The 23519-nt window shown below is 40.2% G+C and overlaps 1 protein-coding gene across 2 annotated transcripts in view; it reads right to left on the reverse strand.

The window, feature by feature from the left end:
• The window catches only part of dph6 (diphthamine biosynthesis 6), a 57233-nt gene extending 56510 nt beyond the window's left edge, over positions 1 to 723 (reverse strand). For both annotated transcript variants that reach the window (XM_038728848.1, XM_038728847.1), the window contains exons 1-2: positions 584 to 723; positions 40 to 131 (exon numbers count right to left, since the gene is read on the reverse strand). In XM_038728848.1, the coding sequence (XP_038584776.1) occupies positions 40 to 131; positions 584 to 639 (148 nt within the window). In that variant the 5' untranslated portion in view covers positions 640 to 723. The remainder of the gene's footprint in view (positions 1 to 39; positions 132 to 583) is intronic.
• Between the last annotated feature and the right edge of the window lie 22796 nt (positions 724 to 23519).

A 23519-nucleotide genomic window follows, 5' to 3' on the forward strand; every position in this document is an offset into this window, starting at 1 on the left:
CTGTAGATCATCTAAACCCCAGCAGCGCATCTTCCTCACCTGTGTGAGCAGGACGGAGGTTGGCCAGAGCTACGATCCGGTGCCCAGCAGCAACACACTGCATCATGTTGTAGCAGCTGTCTTTGCCCCCACTGGAAAACAACATGAGGAATAGGCACAGAGGTAAAGTTGTGTTTGAATAATTAAGATGCAGACCTACACATTATCAGGGGTGTACGGTTAGTGATCTGGGAATGTGATGTAGCAGCTTTAATATAAAGTGATAAAGAGCCTTGTTTGTTACTTACTATATGAGGATGCTAACGTTACAGTCTTCACCATACAACACAGTAAGTTAGCTACTGTGTGCTACTTTGGAATGGTTTTCAGCACCTTTATAGTCGATAACTTTGGACTTTTAGAAGTGACCATGTATATTCTGGTTTTGAACAATGTCATAGGGGAAATATACACCGTACACCTCACTGGAACAAGTTATCCAGCCTTTATTCACACACAGACTTAGTTACTGTCATGCTAACGTTACCAGAAAACATCAGTGATAGAAAACTATGAGACAGTTGCAGCAAAGAAGCACGGTTACCTTATTAACGCGACAACTTTCATCTTCTTCTTTTTAGCGCAAGAGTCTAATGACATCAAAAGTATTGGCTATAACGGTACACAGTGATAACTGTGCTTAGCAACTGGTGCATGTACACATGTGAAAGCTAGACTTCCGGGTTATTAAAGGACCCTTCTACATATCAAGTTGCCCTCAAATATGCCTGATAGGAAATCAAACCCTGGTCATATCTGTCTCTCTTTCTGTCAAATTCAACTTTAAGTTTTGCTTAACGGACATGGCCACAATGAAGCACTGTATAGACAGGTTGTTCAAAGTAAAATAAAAGTGAATATAATCATTCAGAAATGTATAAATACAAAAGTTAATTAATGGTGCTCACATTACCTATACTTTAATGAAAGATACAAACCTGTGATAAGTCAATCATTGAATTAAATAAATAAACAATAGTAACAATAATAATGAAAAAACTATATAATATAAAATGTACTTATTATAAGGCATGTTTTATTTTTATTTTATTTTATTTTTTATTTCTATTTCACATTGAATCTGGATGAGATGTAAGACTTGTGAAAGCAATACAATCACATTTAATATTACATCAAAAACATTTCACATGAGAGGTTGCATGCAGTTTTTGGACAGTTTGTTGTGAAATGTTACATTTTGTGAAAATATGAATTTCACATAGGCTGTAGTTCACATATAGTTTAATCAGCTCTTATAAACCTACCATATTTAAAGTTATTCAGAGTACTGCAGATGCATACTGTACTATAGCGTAATCAAAGTGGATATGGTCTGTAACTGTAATACTGAAACTGACACACATCCTTTGCCTCTTCTGTCTCAAGAGAGGACCAAAAGTCCATACACTGGTATTCACACACAGGTTGTGCTTTTCCTGTGAGGGAGCCCTATTTTGCTCAGAGGAAAGCCTTTGATGCTCTTTTTGCTCTCTGTTGTTGTGCCAGAGCAGAATAATTACACTGCTTTTGTGTGCTTCCCTCACCTTCTACCCCTAAGCAGGCTAAAGGCAACTGATTTCGTTTGAGTGTACAAAATTGAGAGAGACGTCTCTTCATCCTCTTGCTTTAAACTAGGTTCCCTTTTTTGTTTTTGTTTGTTTTTTTTGTTTTTATTCATCCTGGATATATGGCTAAATCTACAAGCTGCAGATGAGCACCATTTCTGTTGTGGTAAAGGCAGTACAGACTGAGAACAGGGATGACTTTTCAAACAGATGAATATGCTCTTGATTTAGTGCACATTGGTGATTTGATATGATTACTTGTTTTGATTTCTAAGTTTTACAAAAAGGTGAATATATAATAAAATATGTAATATTTTCAATATAGTATATTCCTTTATTCCTTGTTCCTTTGTTTGATTGTTTCCTTGTTTTTTTCAATTTACAGTAATTATTTATTTATTTAACATGGACCATTATTGTTTTATCATTGAATGTGGCTACTATACAAATATAAGCATTCCATTATTGAGATACTGTACTGGACAGGTAATGTTCATCCTCAGTCTCTGGGCAAGTTAACCAAAATACAATCCATTCACCTCGACAATAAACGTTACAGCTACAAATACATTTGTAAAATTAATATTTTACAAAGTGTTGGAAATTTAATTTGACAGGATGAGTGATATAGTTTTTAAAATGTTTCTTTGACATGTTGGTTTGAAAAAAGGCCTTGTCTTGGAGAGACCCCCCCCCCTCCTTTGGTTGTCCTTCAGTTTTGTAAACTCATTAATATATCACCTATGATATCCAATTTGGTGGGTAATACTTTATTATACAGCTTCACTGCCTCTGGTAATTTCTATTAAAGCCCAGAACCATAGGATACAACCAATTTGTCACTTATCAGTTTTAATTTATGTAGTTTATTATCCAGACAAATAAAGAGGTGTGTTGTTCCGGTTTTATTTGTGGCTGCATTTTGCTGACGTAAAAAGAGCGTTTTATGTCCGTATTGTTTGTGCGATGGGGATAAAAAGTGTTGATGGATAGCCCAACTGAGACACAGCCAATGGACGTTAATATGAGACGCATAAATATGAAAGCAAGGCAGCAGGAATCAAATGACACCCTTGGCCTTTTCTTAAAGGAGCATGTGCATATGACAGGTGATTTACACAGACACACAAACTAATTTTTGTCGCACAAGGACACAAAAACTTTAGCTGTAATGAGAAACTAAGGCCTCAAATCACAAGACGATAAATTGAGTGTCAGAACAGGCCAGCCAAGGTTGCACACTGAGTGGCCAGAATACAAACACACATACACACTTCTGGTCCCTTCAACTACATGACAAAGCAAGTACACATGCGGCACAGTAACACAGTGCATCATGTTCTTAACAGTATAAGTAGATTGTGGATATTTGTGGGTATAATAAAAACTTTATTATTACCTAATTTGTATTGATTAAACATGCAACAATAAGCAGACACAATTAAAAGAAAATTTTACTGTTTTAAAATGTTGTGATGTTTGAGTGTAGATTGGTAAAGATGATGAAAACATTTCCCAGATTAAAGTTAAACTTAACAGCACAAGTACCCTTACTGCCATCAAAAAGGTACAAGGTTGTAGAGTTGGTCAATAGGGTTTTATTACTGTACCTTTTTTGTTTCATGAATATAATAACTGGGTGTTTTAAGATGACTCATAATTACTGTATTAATCTATTTTAATGAAGAAATATTTGCCATGTCACAAGATTTACATCTTGTTCATTTGAAGAATGAACTTCAGAAAGATTTTGACAAACAACTGTAATCTACTATAGTTCACAGACAATGTTTACAATGCAATGCTTAATGTAAAATTACATATAGATTACTTTTATTACATGCATTTTCATGTGAACATTAAAACGTATACAAATCAAATCCACTGCAGTTGTATCTACAAATTCCATATTGATACATTATAGCCCCAGAAAACAGTTTCCTTTTTTGCTTTTGACCAGGTTTTAAATTGTCTAAAATCTTAGATTAGACACTTGTGTGTTTACTCAAACTAAAACATTCCTGCATGAATATATTTCATTTTCTGTCAAAGACAAGCTGAATATTAATCAATAATTCGGATAAACATGTGTCCCTAAATTCCAATCAGGTAGCAAAATTATGAGATTTCATTCAGTTTGAGACCTTTGTTTCTGACATAAAGGAATGTGAGCATCAAACTGTCGTACTAAATGCAATTTCCTTTCATTTAAGTAGACATTAGTAACCAATGTAAAACAGAACTTTCTGCTACAACTCAAGCCAATATCCAATTCTTAGTCTGACTTAATACAGAACTCAAATTGGATTTGAATTTTACTGTAATTTGGATTTACATTTGTACTTAGCCACAAGCATGAAGCAGAGGACACAGAGGATGTAGTGCCAAATTAAGCAGTTAGCCTGGAAAATCTGGTTGTCCAGTTCCTGGACTTATTTCCTGGCCCTTAAAGTGCAAATCAACATCTATCTAAATGTCAGATGTATTATGTAAACAAACCTTTGCTATAATGTAGTGAGCAAAACAGAAAACTCTAATTATAGATGAAGTCCAATAAGGGCTCATGACAGCCAAATGCTATCTTAAAATAGTGATAAATTTGAACTCAAGTGAGCAATGGTTGAATGCAGTCCCGTGTATTCTTAACTCTACTCCACTCTGGTGTTGCCTTCATCAGGGGCTCATTTTCCAAAGAACTATCAACATAATGATACCTCTTTAGGGCCTAACCACATCCAAATCAGTTAGTAAACAACCCAAACGGGGATGTGTACACATTTTTACAGACAATTAACTGTTATCACGAGGGGCCCAAATGGATTAGTAGGCTCATTAATGTCTAAGGCTAATCGGTCCTTGATTGGAAATGTGAGAGAATGTGAAATAAAGTCGTGGTTTGATCCAAATTGTGTTTGATCACGGCACCGTCTTTAACAACAGACCCAGTCTGCAAACAGTAATTGAGTTTTTTCTCTCTAAATCCCCTCATGGAAATCTGGCTTTTACCCTCGTTCCATTTGGCTTCTAGACTACATAAAGCATTAAAATGGATGAAAAATGCCTTGCCTCATAAGCTGCTGCTCTTTTTGAAAGCCCTAAGATAAATTTGCTGATAACTATTATTTGGTCTTCAAAATAATAAATATCTTTGCTTAGAAAAGTGCCTTTTAGAGCCAGTTCAAAGTGGTGCTGATTCAGTGCTTCTTGTATTTATATCTGATATTGTGATCAAACCTGGATTGATTTGGCGCCCATTAAATTAAGGGTTTTACAATATTTCAAATTTATAATATATGATGATGGTGGAAAATAGATTAAAACTGAAAAAAGCATCACAATACCAATTACATCAAACAAGAATTTATGCATCTGAAGGGCCTGCATTGTTTAATTTGTTTAGAATAATTTAATAGCAATGGCCAACTTAGAGAAAGTCCAACCAAGTTCAGAAATTTGGTCTTAATATGTGGACGATTTCTTCTTTTTAAACAAGACTAAGGAGGTTTTACTCAGGGCACAGCGGGGCTTGAGCTAAATGCTGACATCAGCATCCTGACATGCTTACAATGACACTGCTTATATGCTGATGCTTAGTAGGTATAATGTTTGCCATGTTCACCATCTTGGTTCAGCAAATTGCTTATTAGCAATAAACACAAACTACAGCTGAGGCTTGTGGGAATGTCATTAGTTTTTACAGCTATTTGGTCAAAATATTGGACAACTTTTTACTTAATTATTTAATTAATACAACTGAGGGAGACTTAACAAATTGTATCGCTGTCAATCCAATAGTGGTCAAAACATTATATTAAAAATCAGAAATGTCATCCTATTGGTGGTACCGATCATCATTGTCAGTAGGCTTCACCCTCTCGGCACCATCAAAATTTACTGGCAATTATCCAATCTTTTTTGGAATATTTCAGCCTTGACTAACGTGGTGGTGCAATTGACAGACCGACCTGCCTTCAGATGGACCAACCAGCCACCTTTGCCACCCACAGAGCCATGCTGCTCGTGTGACTAAAGCTAAGCAATGGTGAACACTGTAAGTTTATCAAACTCTGTATTGTGTATTATACCACATTGTGAGCTGACTGTCCTGTTAAATCTACATTTAATCATTTTTAATCTGGAGATACAAATATATACAACATACTTGAGTGAGTCTATAGAGGATTTTTGCACAAATGAGGATTTTCAGAGAGCATAAAAAACACCCCTCTCTGACATATCCAACATTGCAGGAAGAGAAACTTTCCAATGCACACACCAGCCAACCATCCTAAAGTACAAATGTAATTTCCTGAATATTTCCCCTTGATTTGAAATTGTCTTGCCCTGCTCTACTATCCTAGAATCAAATTATGGCTTCAGTGGTTGAGCCCTATGAAGCTCCAGCCAAAAGGATGTGGTCCATTAAAGTATGCCACCATTCCACTAATTGTGAAGCAGCCAAAGAAAACTGCATGCACTGCTATCACCTGTCTCTGCTGCCAAACTCTGTTCTACATTCATGATCTTTAGTCTAATGGTTTACAGAGACACTCTCCTCTTAGTAATCCAAACCACTGGACTTTTAACGTAGTTGCTATGCAATCCAAACACTACAATAATAACTATATACTTATTGATAAATACATACCTTACATGTACCTGTCTTAACTGTACCTATTGTCAAACCATGATTATAAGCCATACTACAGGTAAACACCTTTCTTAAATAAAATCCTCAGAATAATATATATTAACATTGTAAATAATAATTTCTAGATGGCCAAACTACAGAGATAATGATTATTTTTATACTTTCTGTACATCTTCACTCATTGGTATACATTAAAAGAAATTCTGGCTTTGCTGAAAGTGACTAGATAAATATTATAACTGAGCTATAGTATCCAAATGACCAATGCTGGTGAAAATACATTTTAATCTCTAAATTGTCTGGTGGGATTCTGTAATTAGCCCGTCTGCTCTCTGATATACAATCCTCAGACAGTTTCCCTCTTAGCCGACCAATACAATCCTAAACCAGGAAATAGCCTGCAATCAGAATATTGGAGTTGACATCAGAGGTAGCCACAGAGGCGATTCCCACACACCCCTCCCATAGCTTCAAAGGTCTTCCTGGGCCTGTTATGGGTTTCCCTCGTGATGAAGTGTGACACTCCACAAACACAAAAGCCCCAGCACTCTCGTGGGTCCGCTTTGCTTTTCTTGGATCACTCCAGACTGACCAATGCCAAGTCAGCTTGGCGGTTGTCAAAATGGGCCCCATATCTCTGAAGAGTGTGCGTGTGTGTGTGGTGCGGTGTGCTGTCTGTGTGTACGCGTGTGACAGTGTGTTGAGCGTGTGTGGATAGCTCGTCACGGTTACAGGGACGGCCTCCGTGTGAGTGCTGTCTGTGTGTGGGTATGTGTGTTTGTTTCCACCTTGAAATGATGTAATGTGCACCCATAATCAAAGCCACCACCTGGTTGTCTGTGGGAGCTGCTGGTTTGCCAAAACCCTCCACATATGGTCTCTGGAGACAAATGATTTAGTAATGATCCCCCTCCATTTGAAGATCAAACATTATCATCACCACAACATCCAACCTAAAATTTGTGCCACAGACAAAGTATTCATGTTATTTTACTTTTAAGATTAGTTATTTCTTGATAATGCTATCCTAAAACATTCTGGTTTTGATTACAGCTGAGTTTCCTTCATTTTCAACATTAATCACATGTCTTCTTTCCTTTCATTTTCTATTCATCTCTATCTCTTCTTTACTCTGCCCACACATTTTCTTTGATCCATCCACATGCCCTCCTTAGTGGTCAGTTTTTTTTTCTTGCAGTAAGACGTCACCTGTGCTGAATAGCTGGCCACAGTTAAGCCAGACCAGCAAACCCGCTGCCAGAACACAGCTCGGGTCTGCCATTTGTCTTGTGGTTTTTGAGTTGGGGATATTTGTCTAACGTGCTGTCCAATGTCAACACTGGCTCTAAATACCCTTGCTGCTGCACGAAGTGGGCTTCCTTAGGGAGGATGAGGATTAATGCTGGGTTGGAGATGAAATAGAGGGAGAGGAGAAGAACAGAGGAGGGATGAGCATTGAGAAAAGGGATTGATTAAGGCAGGTACTGTGTATGTATGTTGATGACAAGCAGAGGAGGAGAAGGCTGAGAAGAAAGAAGCCATTCAGCAGTGGATTTGTGGAGTTAAGGGATTCATTTGTATACTTAAATGTAAAAGAAAAAATCCATATACAAATGTTTCTTATAACACAACCTTTTCACATTAAGCTTGTATTTATTCTATCTTTCTACACTTCCCAGCCAGAGTGTGTACACAGGGGGTTAACCATTTTAGAGCTGTGACAGGCCCTGTGTGAAAGATAGCTTCCGATCATTCAGCACCATTTCTAAACCTGTGACTAACCATAAATAACAAACAAAATCCAAGGACTTCTACCAGCATTAACACTGGCATCGCCAGATGAGAAACTGTCGGCTAGATAGGAGATGACCTCAAGTTTATGGCCTAAAACCTGTTGATCCTGAGCAATTGATTGTCACCCGTAAGAGAAACCCCCTGCCTCCATCAATCCCCCACTACTGTCTCAGCAAGAACAAGATGAATTCTAGCAGCGATTCTGCCTTGAGAAGCACATCAGTGGCCTCTGCCTTTTCTTTTATGAGGCAAATTCCATACACTGGGCCCAATATTCCTGGTTACTGGAGTCTGGTGATTAAAGTGTATAAAAAAGGGGGCAGCACCACTAAAAGGCCGTGATTTAGTGAGCTGTCACCCAAGTTCAAGCAGGGCAACAAGTTCAAGTCCCTGCAGGAGGGTTGTAATGAAAATGAAACAAGGAACGAGAGGGTGAGAGGGTCAAAAGGTTGTGATAGGGTAAGAGGTGTGAATGGAATGGGGTCATCTGGAGGGTCTGTTGATGATGATGATGACGGAGGTAAACATAATCTTTTAGTCCATTAACTACAAATTATGTAGAGATTACACAAATAACAACCATTACTTAAAGTAAGTTTAAGAATGATTTCCGAATTTCTGGTGAACCATTGACATCCACACATTTCACTGTGGAATGAAAACCAACAATCTCAGTGAACATATCATAACATGACATTTGCTATTTTGTAGATTTTCCCAGATGGTGTGACTTTCAACAAGTACAAAATGACCAAAATTACATGTTTCTTTTCAAAATATCCATGTTTGCTTGTTTGTCCTCTGGGTTTGATTTTCTGGCGCAACAGCACCAGTGAATCCAATACAGTGGCAGCAGACTGTCATACATGAAGTGCACCAAAGAAGCTTTTCAAAATGGTTGACACTGACACTGTTTAAATGTAACACTGACATAAAATGAGGGTGACAAAAATCTGTGCTTTGAATTATGACCTATACAATAGAGTAAATAATGAGATAGTTACATCTCACTTCTTCAATATGTACAAAAAATTAAGTACAAAAACGACAATTCCCGGCTTTGTGTGTTGGACTATTTCTTGGCCCGGGTTCAGTAACTTCCTTGAGTCTCCACTGGTGCCTGGCCACTGCTCCTAGCCAAGAAATAGTCTGGTACCTGACTATCTGTAAATGGTAAATTTATGTTTTTTTCACACTTTTGTATGCATTAAACATTTTGAGTTTTTACATTTACAGATTCAGGATAGCTTTTTCCCCTTGTTTCCAGTCTTTATGCTAATCTAAGCGAACCGGCTCCAGCTGTCTTCCGCTACATATTTACTGTATCAGGCGGGCTGGGAGTGGTATTGAGCTTCTCCTCTAACTCTTAGCAAGAAAATCGTTCACTTTTAAGTCTCTAGTCCTTAACATGTGGTAAGAACAACTGTATGAGGCTATTGGTGTGAAGGAGTTAACAGACATCCACTGTCCTAGACTGAATAGAGAGAGATTACTGAGTCCCTGACCCTCCACTAACCTCAGCCTGACCTTGTGAAAACCCTGATCCCATCATTTCCACCCTTACAGGATTCATCTGCTGGCTGTACTACCTGCCTCTCATCTGTGGGAGTGGGGTTTGATGCCTTCAAGTACCAGCCAGCTATAAAAGACACATCCTGATGGGCCTTCCTCTGTTGTGTTTAATAGCTGTCTCTAGCCCCCCACCCCTCCATCCTGACCTCCGCCACCACACCCACCCTCGGTCTCTTCGCTGGCCCTTGGCTAACCCCTCATATTCAGGGTTCAGGGTCAGGGCAGCAGACTCCCAGCCAATTGGGTGGTTGCCCAGAGGAGCTGATGCAGCCATGAGCAGCAGGAGAGACGTAAGAGACTCCTCTGATGTTCCCAAGAAGTTCCAAAGAGGGAGCGGCTGCGGTGTGTTTACAACATCTTTAATTTAGGGAGAGAACGCTTACACAGAGCATGACGAAAGAGCGGTACAGTGTATAAATAAGTGTCACGTAAAAAAGAAGTATGTGACTCAATGTAGTCAAACAGCTGAATGAAGGCAGATAAAAGAATGACATGCACATTAATGCTTTCTTTGATGTGGGTCAGTGACTCGAACCCTAATTTGTGCGCACACTGTGTTTCATTTCAATGTCATGCTCTGTGTTAAATTCTAAACACCTGAAGATGAAAACAATCAAAGACACAGAGGTGACATTTCTTTAAGACTACTGGACAGTTGGGGAGAAAATGATTAAAAGGGAGCAATAAAGACCAAAACTGAGATGAGAGAAAGAAGAGACAACATCTAATCTCTCTATGAATTGTGTGTGTTAAGCTAATTCCACAGTGAATGCTCTCTGCTGCTCATTTCTATTAACAACGTCTCTTCCGGCCCTGAGAACACTGATTCAAGAGCCTGGAATCTGCTGCTTCCTGCTGCAGGACAAAGAGAGCACTGACATCTATGCACACAGACTCCTCTAGCATTTTTAGATCACTTGCGTGTGAATCTTTGACTTTATCAATTTATGATGTCTGTAGTTCTTTAGTTTCCTGCAGATATGTAACACCATTCAGCTGTTGTTCCGTCATCTAGGCCACTTATTTCCTAAGCAACTATGATTGCACCGCGAACCAACACAATGGATATAACTCTGTTAAGGAATGTATTTCACAGTAAAGACAACAATGATACAAACAATAACACCCACATAGCCTACCTCCTGAAATGGATTATTTGGACAAATGTTCGCTGCTTATGACTCTCTGATGGCTTCATTTTTCACTCTGTATAACTTGCTAATTTTTACTGCTCAATGTCCTCCACTCAGCCCATGTCACTAAGTCATAAGCATGCTGCTTCTGGCTGATATATGGGTCTGCACGATGATGTCAGCGAAAAACACTTTCAATAATTGCTATGATTAATATTCTCAACCTTCCAACACCTTCCCTTCTCCATCCAGCCCGATATCTCCAGCGAGGTTCATCTATCAGTCTGCTCTCAAACTGTTTAAGTCCTCCGAGTGATGCATGGCACCCTGCCAACCCCGTTTCCAAAGCAAGCTATTTACATTCATTCAAATTATGAGTCGATGAACCTCCAGTGCATAAAATTACTATGAGTCAAAGAGGTAGAAAGAGAGAGAGGACCAGAGTATTTACTGTTTAATTGTTTCAACTTCATTGTGCAACGCCAGGGAATCTTCCCTTTGTGTCAGTTAAAATTATGACATCTGAACATATTTTGTTGGCCTTCTTTTCCAAACAGACTTCACTATTAGTTATTAAGTGAATCAATGTGAATTGTACAGATAGAAAAGTGTTAATCCACATTTACCCTGCTCATGTACATGTCCATGATGTCCTGCAGCTGGCTGCACTGCATGGCTGGAATGTGCATGGAGCTTTCACAGGACGGGTTTCCTCTTGGCCTGCACACTAATTGTTTAGGAGGAAAAAGGTGAAACAGATATGTATAAACAGCAGAGGTCTTCCAGAAAGTCGGGAGAGGCCTAGAGGTCCTGGGACAGTAGCTGACCTGTCATATTCACCATTCACACTGAGGAGTCAGGTCTGCCATATTCTGTCTAGTGGCGTCAGACAAAATAAACTGTCACTTCCTCAATGTTGATGGACAAATTCATATTCCAGTGGGAAACACTTCTCATACACACAGGCTTTGAATAAGTCAGGCTGTCCAGAGTATGTATACAGTAATAAAACAGATAATGCAGTAGTGTATATAGTAGATAATTGTTCACTAAATGAACTGTAGCCAGTCTAAATTAATGCTTCAAGTTCTACCCAGTAAATAAACCTCATGTACCCTCTGGGTCCAAAGGAAAGGTTTAGGACATTCTGCAGTGTATGTTTTTTGCATGAGGTACCAAACATCAGTGTACAAAACATTTAGCATAATGTTGTATGAATGTGGCCGGATCATAAGACCCACTAAAAGAAACACATTTCATCCATTTAAATGCAAAGTTTATAAATTGTACATATGAAATTGTTGTATGTACGCCTCATGTGTAAATCTTTCTGTGATCAGTAAAAGGTGTATTAATACTTTACAGCAATGAACGAGTATTTGTCCCAGCCTATGCAGATATATGTGTCTGTATTGTTTTCTCACTTTTGTCTCTTTTGAGTTGTTTTGTCTTTCATGTCTGTCTTATCTTTGTTGCACTGTACTGGTTCATGCTGCACTTCATTGTCTGTGTGTATCCCAAAAGTGCAGATCATAAAAAAGAAATATGGTGATTGCTGGGAATATGCCTGCTCCCTGTATGAATGTGAGAATGACAGTGATGTTCAGTGTAACAAATTGATAGGAGTCAATTAAGCATCTATTATTAACCTCCTATGGTTCATTGTCAATTATCTGTCCCATTAACTCAGTAATACTGTATGCAGTATGTGTTTAACACTGAAGAGATCCAGCATGGCTCATATCTAATCTGCACTTACGGAAAAAGAGCAAAAATGATGACTTTTAATGTCAATTCAATTTAATTAGATTTAATGAAATGGTTAAGGTCATTTATACCTCTGTTCCTTCGCTCTTAGATGATTTATAGTAATAATAAGATACGCTTGGATTAGTCATAAATTCCCCGCACTTGTTCTGCAGTCTTAAAGTAAAAGCACAATGATGTTTTTTTTGCAATGATTACCATATTAAAAAGATAATATTACTGTCCACTTCTGAGATGGTAGGGAATTACTTAAATCTATTTAAAGGCATGTGAAATTTTGGAGAATGACATTTCTTAAAAATTGATGATCTTTTCCTCTTCAGAAAAAGACACATGCAGAAAAGGAATCACCACCACATGGAAATAATGCATATTTATCACATGTGGCGGGTACAAAAATGCTCAACCATTTCTTCCATGTTGCTTCCATGTCTGTGTTACGTGAAACCAATTCCTGCTGTGTCCCTCTTGATGTTCATCAGAAAACCACTATGCTTGTAACAGGAAATCATTCTGATGCTGCACTGACTGGGTCCTATTTACAAAAACTCTCCCAAAACACTTAAGACAGGATATTTGATTGTGAGAAGTCTTTTCCATGTTGTTTTCCCAGAGCTGTCCGTCACCCTGGGTTAAGCCCTAAACACATGAAACACACAACTTACAGCACTGCTTACATAGTAAAAAATATATATTAAAGACCTGCTAGCCATTAGAGACTTGGGTTGCCATGTTCCACAGCACTGATTTAATCAGACTTTGTTTGATGCCATTGTTTTTGTCTACAATGTAAGTCAGTCATGTATTATACCTACTGTGTTGAGACACATTGCATCAAGCAAATGAGCTAAGGAAACAGATCACATTGTAAACTACAGCACCAAACACAATGACATTCTGGGAGCATATTATGTGAAAATTCAATTCTTCTGAGAGTTGGGAAGGAAACCATTCTAACCACAGAAATCTGAAATACCAGCTGGTTGCTGACATGAAAAGTAGGGCTGGCAAGCCAGACATGCTGTCATCTGACCCCGGTGAATGGACTACAACTGCATACACTTGTGTCTTGAGTCAGTATCTGGAAATCCTCTCAGTGTGAATAGACCAGCAGTGTCCCTGTGGCAGAGTCCCTACTAGCCATTTTTGCTAAGAGCTCTTCCCTGAGAGATTTACGATTCAGAGACACAGGACAATTAGAGAAAGGGAAATACAAAAGCCTATGTTTTTTTTTAAATTGAAAGTCTGATTAGAAAGTGCTGATGGGCTGATCCAGTAGAAAACTTTGTCATATGCACAATGTCATGTTCATTCAGGTGTCACTTAACTGTTGGCCTCATTACATCCTCTCAGGGTCCATGTTCCCGTGCTGTGACTGACATGTCCTCTTTGTTTGTTCACTGTTATGTTTCTGACATTTACATAGGCCATACACATAGGTGTAATAAATGAGTCACAATGAGATATATGACATGATGGCAGAGTTTGTTCAGCGCAGAGTGTCTTAGATTACTACCCCCACCATCACCTCTCCACTCAGGAAGTGAAACAGGAAACACTTGTAGTCATGTTCCAAGACTCTAGGAACCTGGAGCTCTGCAACACACACAAAGGATATCAGACTGCATGATAGGGAAAAAGAGGTACTAGGGCGAAGGGGACAAAAGGGGGAGAAAATGACAGGAAACAGAGACAGAGTAAACAAAATGTGAGAAAAAGAGAAGAGCATTTGGGTGCAATGTTCTATCAAACAAATCACTTTGATTATTATATACACTAATTACTAAAAGTCACTAAAAATGCATTAGATGATATTCTGATCAGCTTGTCTGAAATCTTTCTGTGGCTAAACTCGTTCCAGACTTGGAATGGATCATTATAAATCCCACAGTATCTTGGCCTTTTAGCAGATAACATCACGGCTGAGTTTAAAACTTAACTGTCATTTTAGATTCCAGTTCAGACTTTGTCCAGTCCAGTTGTGGTTTCTTCAACTAAAAAATATTGCAACATTTAGGTCTGTCATCTTTTTTATCTTGTTTACAGTAATATGGTATACCTGCTTTATAAAATGTTGCTCAGCTCTACAACATGTAACATGCTATAGGGCCACATTCATTATAATCCTTTTTATCTGCCAAACCCCCAGCAATTGAATCACATTCGCTGCACGAGGAATCAAGACTGTCAGGATCACTCTTATGCTTTAAAATTACTTCTTAAAATGTATTTATCTGCATGTGTTGGATCTTTTTTACGTCATTAACTACAAGCAAGAATCATACAGATTCCTCATATGGCTCTAAATCTAGAGTAAGATTGTCTTCTACTGTCTTCCTCTCTGTGCACAACATATTGCTCAGTGATTGTGTTCTCTGATTGTCCATGTTTAATGGCAGCCTCCATCTGCCAGCCCTGTGTGTCTGCAGGCTAGCGGCCCGCGGCGCCCCACATTAGGCCCTGTTGGCGTGGGCCCCAGGCGCATTCCGCTTCTGGAAGTGTGATTATTGAGGCCTGATTACAATGTCTGCGACCACGATAACAAACCAACCGAGTGCTTGGCAATCTCAATACAAAACAAAACGGCTGTAGAATTAATGACGCTTCAAACTCGGACAGGTTTTTTAGTGCTGATAATCTGGATCCAGGGTAATTTGCAGCAATAGGTGGCATATGGTTTGGTTTTTACACTCTGTGTCCAGCAACAGATATGAAATCTGTTGGACTGGGAGTGGCACCACATAAACAGATCTATTCAAATTGATTTAGAGTGACTGGATATGGATTATGGATTATTATGAACTAAACAAATAATAAATAAAAATGAGCAAAAGTTCAATAAGTGACAAAAGTGATTTGAAAAAGAAAAAAAATAATTGAGAGAAATTAAAAGACAAAAAAATGACCATGAAATGAAAGAAAAAGAAAATCAAAAAGAGGAGCTTACAAAATCAAACAGTAATCAAAGCAGCAGTTCAGTTGTCTGGTTTGAGTTTTCCACAGGATGTCCGTGGGGTGGCTAAAGCATGTCGCTGTGAAGACGGGACCAGAGAACAGAGAGCATGCTGCTTTGTGTTTGACACACTCCTGAAAGCCCACATGTTCACTTTCAGTAGAAGTGCCTGTGGTGGTCTCCAACTGGCTGCTTGTTTTTGAGGGGTACTCATTGCCTCATCCCTGCCTCCAGGCAAAACTCCATCCCTAACCGTACCTCCTCTCTTTTTCTCTTCTCCTCCTCCCCTCCCCATCAACTCTTTTTCTCAATCTAGTCTCACTCTCTCTTCTTTTCTCTGTTTCTCCATCTCTCCATCCCCTCAGGGCAGCAGGTTCGGGTAGAAGTCTATTGCAGCGATCAGAGCTGATAACCTGTATTCTGGACAGGCGCGCCACATGGGGCCACACCTTGCCCGAGGATAGGTCCATCCATGCTAGAGGCAACAGAGGCACAGGGGCCAGGGGGCTAAGGCCGGGGGCTAGGTCTAGAGTTGGGCTGGGAGCTTGAACTACAGCAGGAGCAGGGGGGAAACAGACTGGATACTGGGACAGCAGCTGTATGAGTCTGAAGGCCAGCGCAGGCGGAAGGGGGCGCAGAGAGGGGTTAAGGGCAGAGATATGGAGCCAGGAAAAGAGGGAAGGGTTAGTGACTTGGATCTGCATGGTCCAGCTGAGGCTCTACTGATCCGTGATCGAGCGGAGCTGACAGGTGAGAGAACAGCACCACCCCTAATGATGGCAGACAAAGTAGGGGTTGGGGGAGATGCTGGTGCAGGTTGGAGTGCACACTTGCACTGTGAGCTTAGTTTGATGGGGAAGTAGAGGGGTGAGGTGAAAGGAGGGAAAGAAGTGAGAGGTGGACACCTCAACCTTTATTGCCTGCTGTGTGTAAAGCTTTTGTTTATACTGATGTTTCAAATCAAAGATCAGTTGGAGGCCTCAGCCTGGTTGCGTTTGCAGTACGGCTATTCTACTGTAGCTTAACCAGCATATAATTATCCATCTCTAAATTCCACTTCACAAAAATGCATTTGATAGGCAAAATTTGTAGTTGAAGTATAAATGTTGGAAGTCAAATTGTTCACATCCTGGCCCTTTTCACAATTCACACAGTGATAATAGTAATGTTTTTATTCACCTAAATGGCTCCACAGTGTGTGACAACAGGCCATGTGTTCAGTCTCCACTGCAGTCTTGAAAATAAGACTTTCTGTCACTTTAGTAAAAGACCACAAGCTGAAGTACTTGGTCATAGGAACTATAGAGAGGTGCTGCATATAATCACATTTGTTCATTTACGCATGTCTTTCCGTGTATCTATGTGAGTGTTTGTTAGTTATGTATGTTTGTTGCAGATGCAGGACTGTGTGGCAACACCCCATCTGCCGGGCTGCCTGGATTGCTCTGTCTGTGCCGCCCCAATTCCATCACCTTCCATGGGTTTGTGGGGTGGTGGGAGAAAGGGTCGATAGGGGGAAGAAATGATGGGGATGGTGGTAGTGGTAGGGAGTGTACACAAAAAGTCACCCTGAATCTGCCAGCTGATTAATCAAGGGTGATTCGGCGGCAAGCGCAGCCTACCCGCTCCTTCCTGGCTAGTCCGTGTGTATTTATTTAGAGTAACCCGTGGCCAGTCACGCCTGACCTCAAACCATCAGGAGCAGCCACAGTTGCGCCCAAGCATAAACAAAAAATGCGTAATGAAGGTGAGAGGACAGAGGACGGGGTGGTGTGGGTTGGGGGAAGGAGGGGAGAGAAGGGCGCAAGGAGAGTGGGAGGAGGGCAGGCGCTCTTTTTTTTTCTCCCTCTCAGAGATAGGGATCTTCAGCTTCACAGCAGAGCTCATGGGTCCAGACATTGAGCTGAAATAGCTGCCTGTGTCCTGGTGTTTACTTCTCAGCTGACATGGGAAGGGAAATCATTGACCTCTGTCGGAGCAGCCAGGGTCCATCCATCTTCCAGGCCCACGGTATTTTTTGTTGGGTATCAAATAGCTGTTGGTGAGGGGGAAACCTTCCTACTTGCATAATGAGTTAATTGGAACTCCAGGCTACACAACTGAAGAGAGATTATTTGTGATTTTATGAAAGAGAAAATATGGAGTGGCTGCAGTTGTGAGTATTGAACATGAACCACAGTTGGCAGCAAACATGCTATTCTATTCAATTTAATTTATTATTGAATTTTACTCATGTGTTTGAAACCAACGGTCTCTCATGCTCCCCTTTCTAAAATGCTCCCGTTCACATTGGGGTTAAAAGCATCAAGCGTGATCAATTTCATCATCTTAGCCGTGATGTAAGTAGCACAGCAAGCAGTAGAACAGAAACAAACAAACTCCAAAGATGGAGCCTCTATAGAGAGCTATTGATCGAACATGAAGGTTAGCCAGAAGTCTGAGAAGGTTGGCTCTCAGCGGTCCCACGGGGCGTCGGGAGGCCCAACTCTCTCTGTCTTTAAGAGCACAAAACACAGGAAAGAACAAACACAGCGGATGGGAGAGAGGAAGGGAAGAACAAGTATAACACACTCTCAGTAAGGCTGAGGATATGTGTTTTGATGAATCATGTGGTCAAGAGTCATTCTTCTAAAAGGCTTTGGGATTATTTTACAACTATTACAATAATAAAAGTATTCAATTAAGAAATAAATTTAATCAACACAAAACAGTGCAATATGCTACAAGTCAAAGGTAGTTCATATGGTTTACAATTGTGTACAGAGGGTTTATTTGCATTTTAAGTCCTCAAAGTTATTTTAAAGGCACAGAGGGAGCAGAAGTCAACTGTGACACAAGTGGGTGGCAGTTAAGATGCCTGTTTACTAACCTCCTTGTCCTACACACATGTCCACCTCTTTGTCTTGTGTAAGGTAAGAAAGTAATCTGCATGGCACGTGGTGATGGTCCAGGAGAGGCAGAGTGGCATTTCAGGTGAGCAGGTGGAAGCAGGTAACACACCACCTGGTGCTCTGAGAAATAGGAGAAGAGAGAGTACAGCCTCCCAGCACAGGTTGTTGGGTTCTGACCCACCAGAGCCCTAAATACCCCCCCCCCCCACCCCCCCACCCGCACCACCCTACACCCACTTTTTTTTTCTCTCTCACATCACATTCAGATCAGCCACACAGCGCCTGCTTGACTGAAGCAGGAAGGGGCCCAACTCCTGTAGAGGCAAACGGAGGATGGGAGGATGGAGGTAGGGCAGGAGAAAGGGAACATAGCGGTAAACAACAGCACCTTTTGTCCTGCATCTGTCTGAGCCTGGTATCCTACAGCGTGTGACAGTTAGAGATGCATGTGGTACATTCAGCAATCTCTGACTTGGATGTTGAGTCATCCCAGATGGCCGTCACTTTTTTCTCCCCTCTCCTTGTCTCTGTTTCTCTTTCACTCTCTTGCTCTCTATCTCTCTGTTGGTATCAACACCTCCCACCAACAAAGGACAGCCACTCTGGTGTGACTTTGAGGAATGGGAACGAACAATTGGGTTAACTACACATACCAGCATACAATCCAGTCAGCTAATTCAATATTTTGCCTCTTAATATGAACTGAATCAGTGATAAGATAATGAAGAGCACAGCAGGGCATTGATACATTTAAAAGTTCAGATTAAAATCTGAATCAGTTAAGGCATTGATAGACAGTATACAAAAGTTGCTGATAAGTATAAAGTGCATTGGGATGTAATGAAGCTTGGTTTTACAAAATACCTAATGAAGAATTCAGGATATCTTGTGGTGTAATGTAAAGATTCAGATTTTTCTTTTTTAAGGAATTTAGTATTTGTCTTTTTTATAACATGAATTTGTGTTATTACTGAAACCTACCACGTGAGCTGTTATATTGCATTTTATCTGACTGAGAGAAATTATATTTAACAACCTTCACATTTCATTTCAGAGGGGACAAAGAATGATGATTAAGATCCTCTAATAAAACTTCTAACATAATTATGCACATGCCAACTGTAAAGAAGCCCTCCCTGTCAATGTTAATACCCCTGACAGCATCTAACTTCTCATTGACAAAACAGGGAAAAAAGGAGATACATAACCCTTTGACTTTCGACAGTTTGGATTTAGAAGCCGACTTGACAGATGCTATGCTATTCCCTACGTCTTGAGATGGGAAAAAATATGAAAATGCATTATTAATTTCACAATGTGGATAGCCAATATTCATAGAGTGCAAAGGAAGAACAAGCAGGCAGGCAGGCAGGCAGGCAGGCAGGCAGGCTGGCGGATGTGCCAGCCAACGAGCAACTCTAACCTTGAGCTTTCACCATCGCTGGTTGACATCTCTGAAAACATGTTCTTTTTTTCCAAGTGTGGGTTGTCAGCAGTACTGTCACTGGCAGGGAGAGGCGACGCTAAGTAAAGAAGGACACATGTGGCTCCGTGATGAGGGGGGGTCTCTGTAAAGTCACTCACAGAGTTCCTGTCACGGTTAAGTAGACAGGTGCTTACTGTTAACACCCCACTAATATCTTTATGCATATTTATGACTCCCCCTCCCTTCTAATACGTTGCTCGTTAATGTCACAGCTGCCAAATATTGACTATGACTTTCTTTTAAAAAGCGCATAAATAAAACAGCTTTTAAAGATTCTGACCCGCTTAAATACATCGCTTTTCCTGTCCCTTTGATCAGAAAGCTTTTCATTATTCAAGCCTCCACGCTTCTTTATATTCTGCCACCTCTTCTGCTGCAAATATGCAATATATCTTTATTTAGAGTAGCTACCTATGCCTTCATCTATCATACCCACACTTAATCCTCCCTCTTTTTCTTGTGTCTAAGTGTGGTCAGAGACATCTAAGTGCTCTCATTATGGGAAAACTTTGTGAGCGGGGCAAAACTTGCTGCTGGGTCTCATCAGTGAGAAAGAGGGAAATGGCTTTATAGTCTCTGAGGATTTGTATGCTGATTGCTCCCTAATTCTGACTCCCGCTCTGTGACTGCGCCTTTCTTTTCCCATGAAAACTTGGCCAAGAATTGCAGAGTGCTGCACATGAGAGGAAGAGTTCTGAAGAGACGTGTATGGAACTGGACAAGTTCCTACTCTGATGAAAAATCTCCGTCTTGGTTTGGGCAAACAGCCCCATTAGACAGATTTTCTGTAAGTCTGTCCTCTATACATCTGTGGGGCTCGAACAAAGGCCTATGAGACAATCAATGGAGCGTAAGCAAAATTTCAAATTGAATATAGTAGCTTGGATTGCATATACTGCAGCTCACATTGTGTTCCGACTTAAAATATGGCAGATTGGCGGACAGTTTGTATTTATCTCATTGACAGTACTGATGCAGCCTGCTGCAAACAGTGGGAAAAGGTCATAAGAGCTCAGGATAGAGAAATGCATGACATATATTTTCTACAGATGAGTAGAAACTTTCTGCAGAAAGTTAACAGGTTTTTCAATGCTCATCATTTTGAGTCATCATTGAGTCTGAAGATCATAATCTGCACTAAAAATGTCTGTTTTGTTACCAGGAAAAAATATTGTTCTATTTGTCAATAGTCAAATTTTATTGAGTTTACAGTGCAGGAATGGCTTCATGCTGCATAAGTTTGACATTTTTTTCTGTATTTACAAATGACATAAGGTGTGGGTGTTTGGAAGCAGACAATTGAAAGATCTGAAGTTGAGTCAGAATTTAAGACTAAAATTATGAACAAAAAGGCGCAATTCCAACAATTAACTCCAAACAAAAAGCATATATGTGTAGGAATAGGAAAAGGAATGAGAGCAATGATCAGACAGTATATTAACATGTACAGAATGCCCATTTGTAAAAGCTTTGCATTCTGGTGGAATTTTGATCTGTCCCTTCCTGTCTCTGAGAGTAAACAAATTAGCCCTCTGCAGCCATGGGTGGTGTCAGAGGTCAAGCCTGACACAGGAAGGCATGGTGTGACAGGCTTAGGCCACTTGGACTTCTCGGCCGAGGAACAGATGTTAGTGGCGACAGTGTGATTATCGCCACGGCGACCGAGGAACAGGAGCAACGGCCCTTGGATGGATGCTGGTAATTACCCAGGCTCCCCTGGGAAGGAGATGACACGTGCCCGCCACTCTTGGAGATCACAGGGGCGTAATTAAAGCTGCAGTAACAGTTGTTAATAGGGCAGCAAATAAAGGTAGCAGGGGATGAAGGGAAAGAGAAAGCAAGGGAGGGAAGGAAGTAAGGGGGGCATAATGGAGTATTGTCTCTCCTTTGTCCTCTCTCTTGTTTGTTTTGCACACTGTGACCTTCCTGTAAGGCAATGGATTTAAATGAAGGACAGTTCATTTGAGCAAAAAGAAAGTGAACTTCACAAAAAATTTGATATATTGCCAAATAAAAAAGTGTAATGCTTATTTTTCTGGGCAATAACGTGTTAAGTAACAAAAGATTAGCATTACTTTGTTTTTCTGTTGACCAATCAGTATTCACACTAGAGGAGCAATAATGTAAAGCGCCAACATTTTTTAGATTATTCTTTAATAATATTTTACTAATCCAATTATGCAGACTTCTCAACCCCAATACAACTTAAACTCAGCTATTCACTCTTTCTACAGAGGAACTATAAAAACAAACTTCTCATCACATAAAGAACTATGGCTTCAATGTCCAGAAGCAACAAAAAAAAAGCATTACTGTACAACAAAAATGTCACAAATTCACCTCAAGACCTCTGCTGGCATGAAATCAGTTAGGAATCTCTTTAAGTGCAGCCGTAGTGTTTGCTAGTGACAGCTATCTTTTTGTCTTTCTCTGCAGTGTGTGATGCAGAGAGTGCCCACGCAGAGCTCTTAAAAGCACCATACAAGACCCCAAGTGTCAGAGCACATCACCGCAGCCTTTTAGAGCCACAAAACCCTCTGACAGCACCAAAATGGCTTCTCTTGCTTTTTTTGTGCTCCAGTCGGCTTCTTATAAATGACCACATTCAGTCCCTGTGTGGCACTTGACAGGCCTATGAATTCTTCTTCCTGAAAGGCCTGATGCGAGAAAATATACATTGCGTTGGGGCGTGTGGGAGGCATTCTGTAAGTGCGTTTAGACTTTCTATGAACAACTTAAATGGTTTTTCAGCATAATGGTAAGTTCTCTTGGATGTCAAAGAGAGTTGAAAAGAGGTTAAATTGGAACTGGTGGTGGGCAAGTGAGAAGTTGCCTAAACATTATGGCATACGGTATGATTAACCCAAGACTGGAACATTTTCAGTGCAGATCCAATATAAAGGTCCATGAAGATAAAATGTGGCCTAAAGCAACAATAAGGTTTGGGTAATGGTTTCCCTAATTACATTAAATTTTTTGTAATCCTGGAACACATGAAGTCTTCATTGTCATTTATGCCATTGCTGTTTATTGGTATCTCTGGATCTCTGGAGATCTCCCCAGTAGAAGAATAAGGGAAGTAGAAGAGAGGAGGCAGATCAGATGACTGTGGCGATAATGTGTGAGTTTGCCAGTCAGGTCTGTCTTCCACAGCAGAGGGGAGTCCCAGAGAGAATTAGCCATGCTGAGCTTGACACAGAATATCCACCCAGATAAATGGCAAGGTTCTGGCAGGACATATTTTTGGGATTAACTCGCTGACCCACAAAAGTGATGTCCGCAAAATGAGACCACTGGGGACAGCGGAAGAGAAGTAACCATTTTTTCAGCTGTTAGAGCCAATGGTAGCCAGTGAACCTCAAATTTTCAATTACTGATGTTTAGCTTTCAAAGAGAAAAGGTCCACAAGGGATTATTTGTCCAATGTGAAGCTGCCAATTCATACATAAGGTTAGCCAAAGAAAAGGCATGGATAAACCATCTCTATACTAGTAAAACCCGCTATTCCATTAGCATATAGCACTCATTAACCACAAAGTAGGGTCTATTCAGTGTCAATGATCCTCAAATCCCTAAATGGAATGGCCACATCTTCTAATGTCCCTCTTTCTAAATAAATTTTTTATTTGGTCCACCGCTGATGTTACCGTGCAGTGCCTCTCTCTTTT

Source organism: Micropterus salmoides, unplaced genomic scaffold (genome assembly GCF_014851395.1).
Source record: "Micropterus salmoides isolate LMB-PRFRI ecotype aquatic unplaced genomic scaffold, ASM1485139v1 Ms_hic_scaffold_19, whole genome shotgun sequence".
NCBI classification, from domain to species: Eukaryota; Metazoa; Chordata; class Actinopteri; order Centrarchiformes; family Centrarchidae; genus Micropterus; species Micropterus salmoides.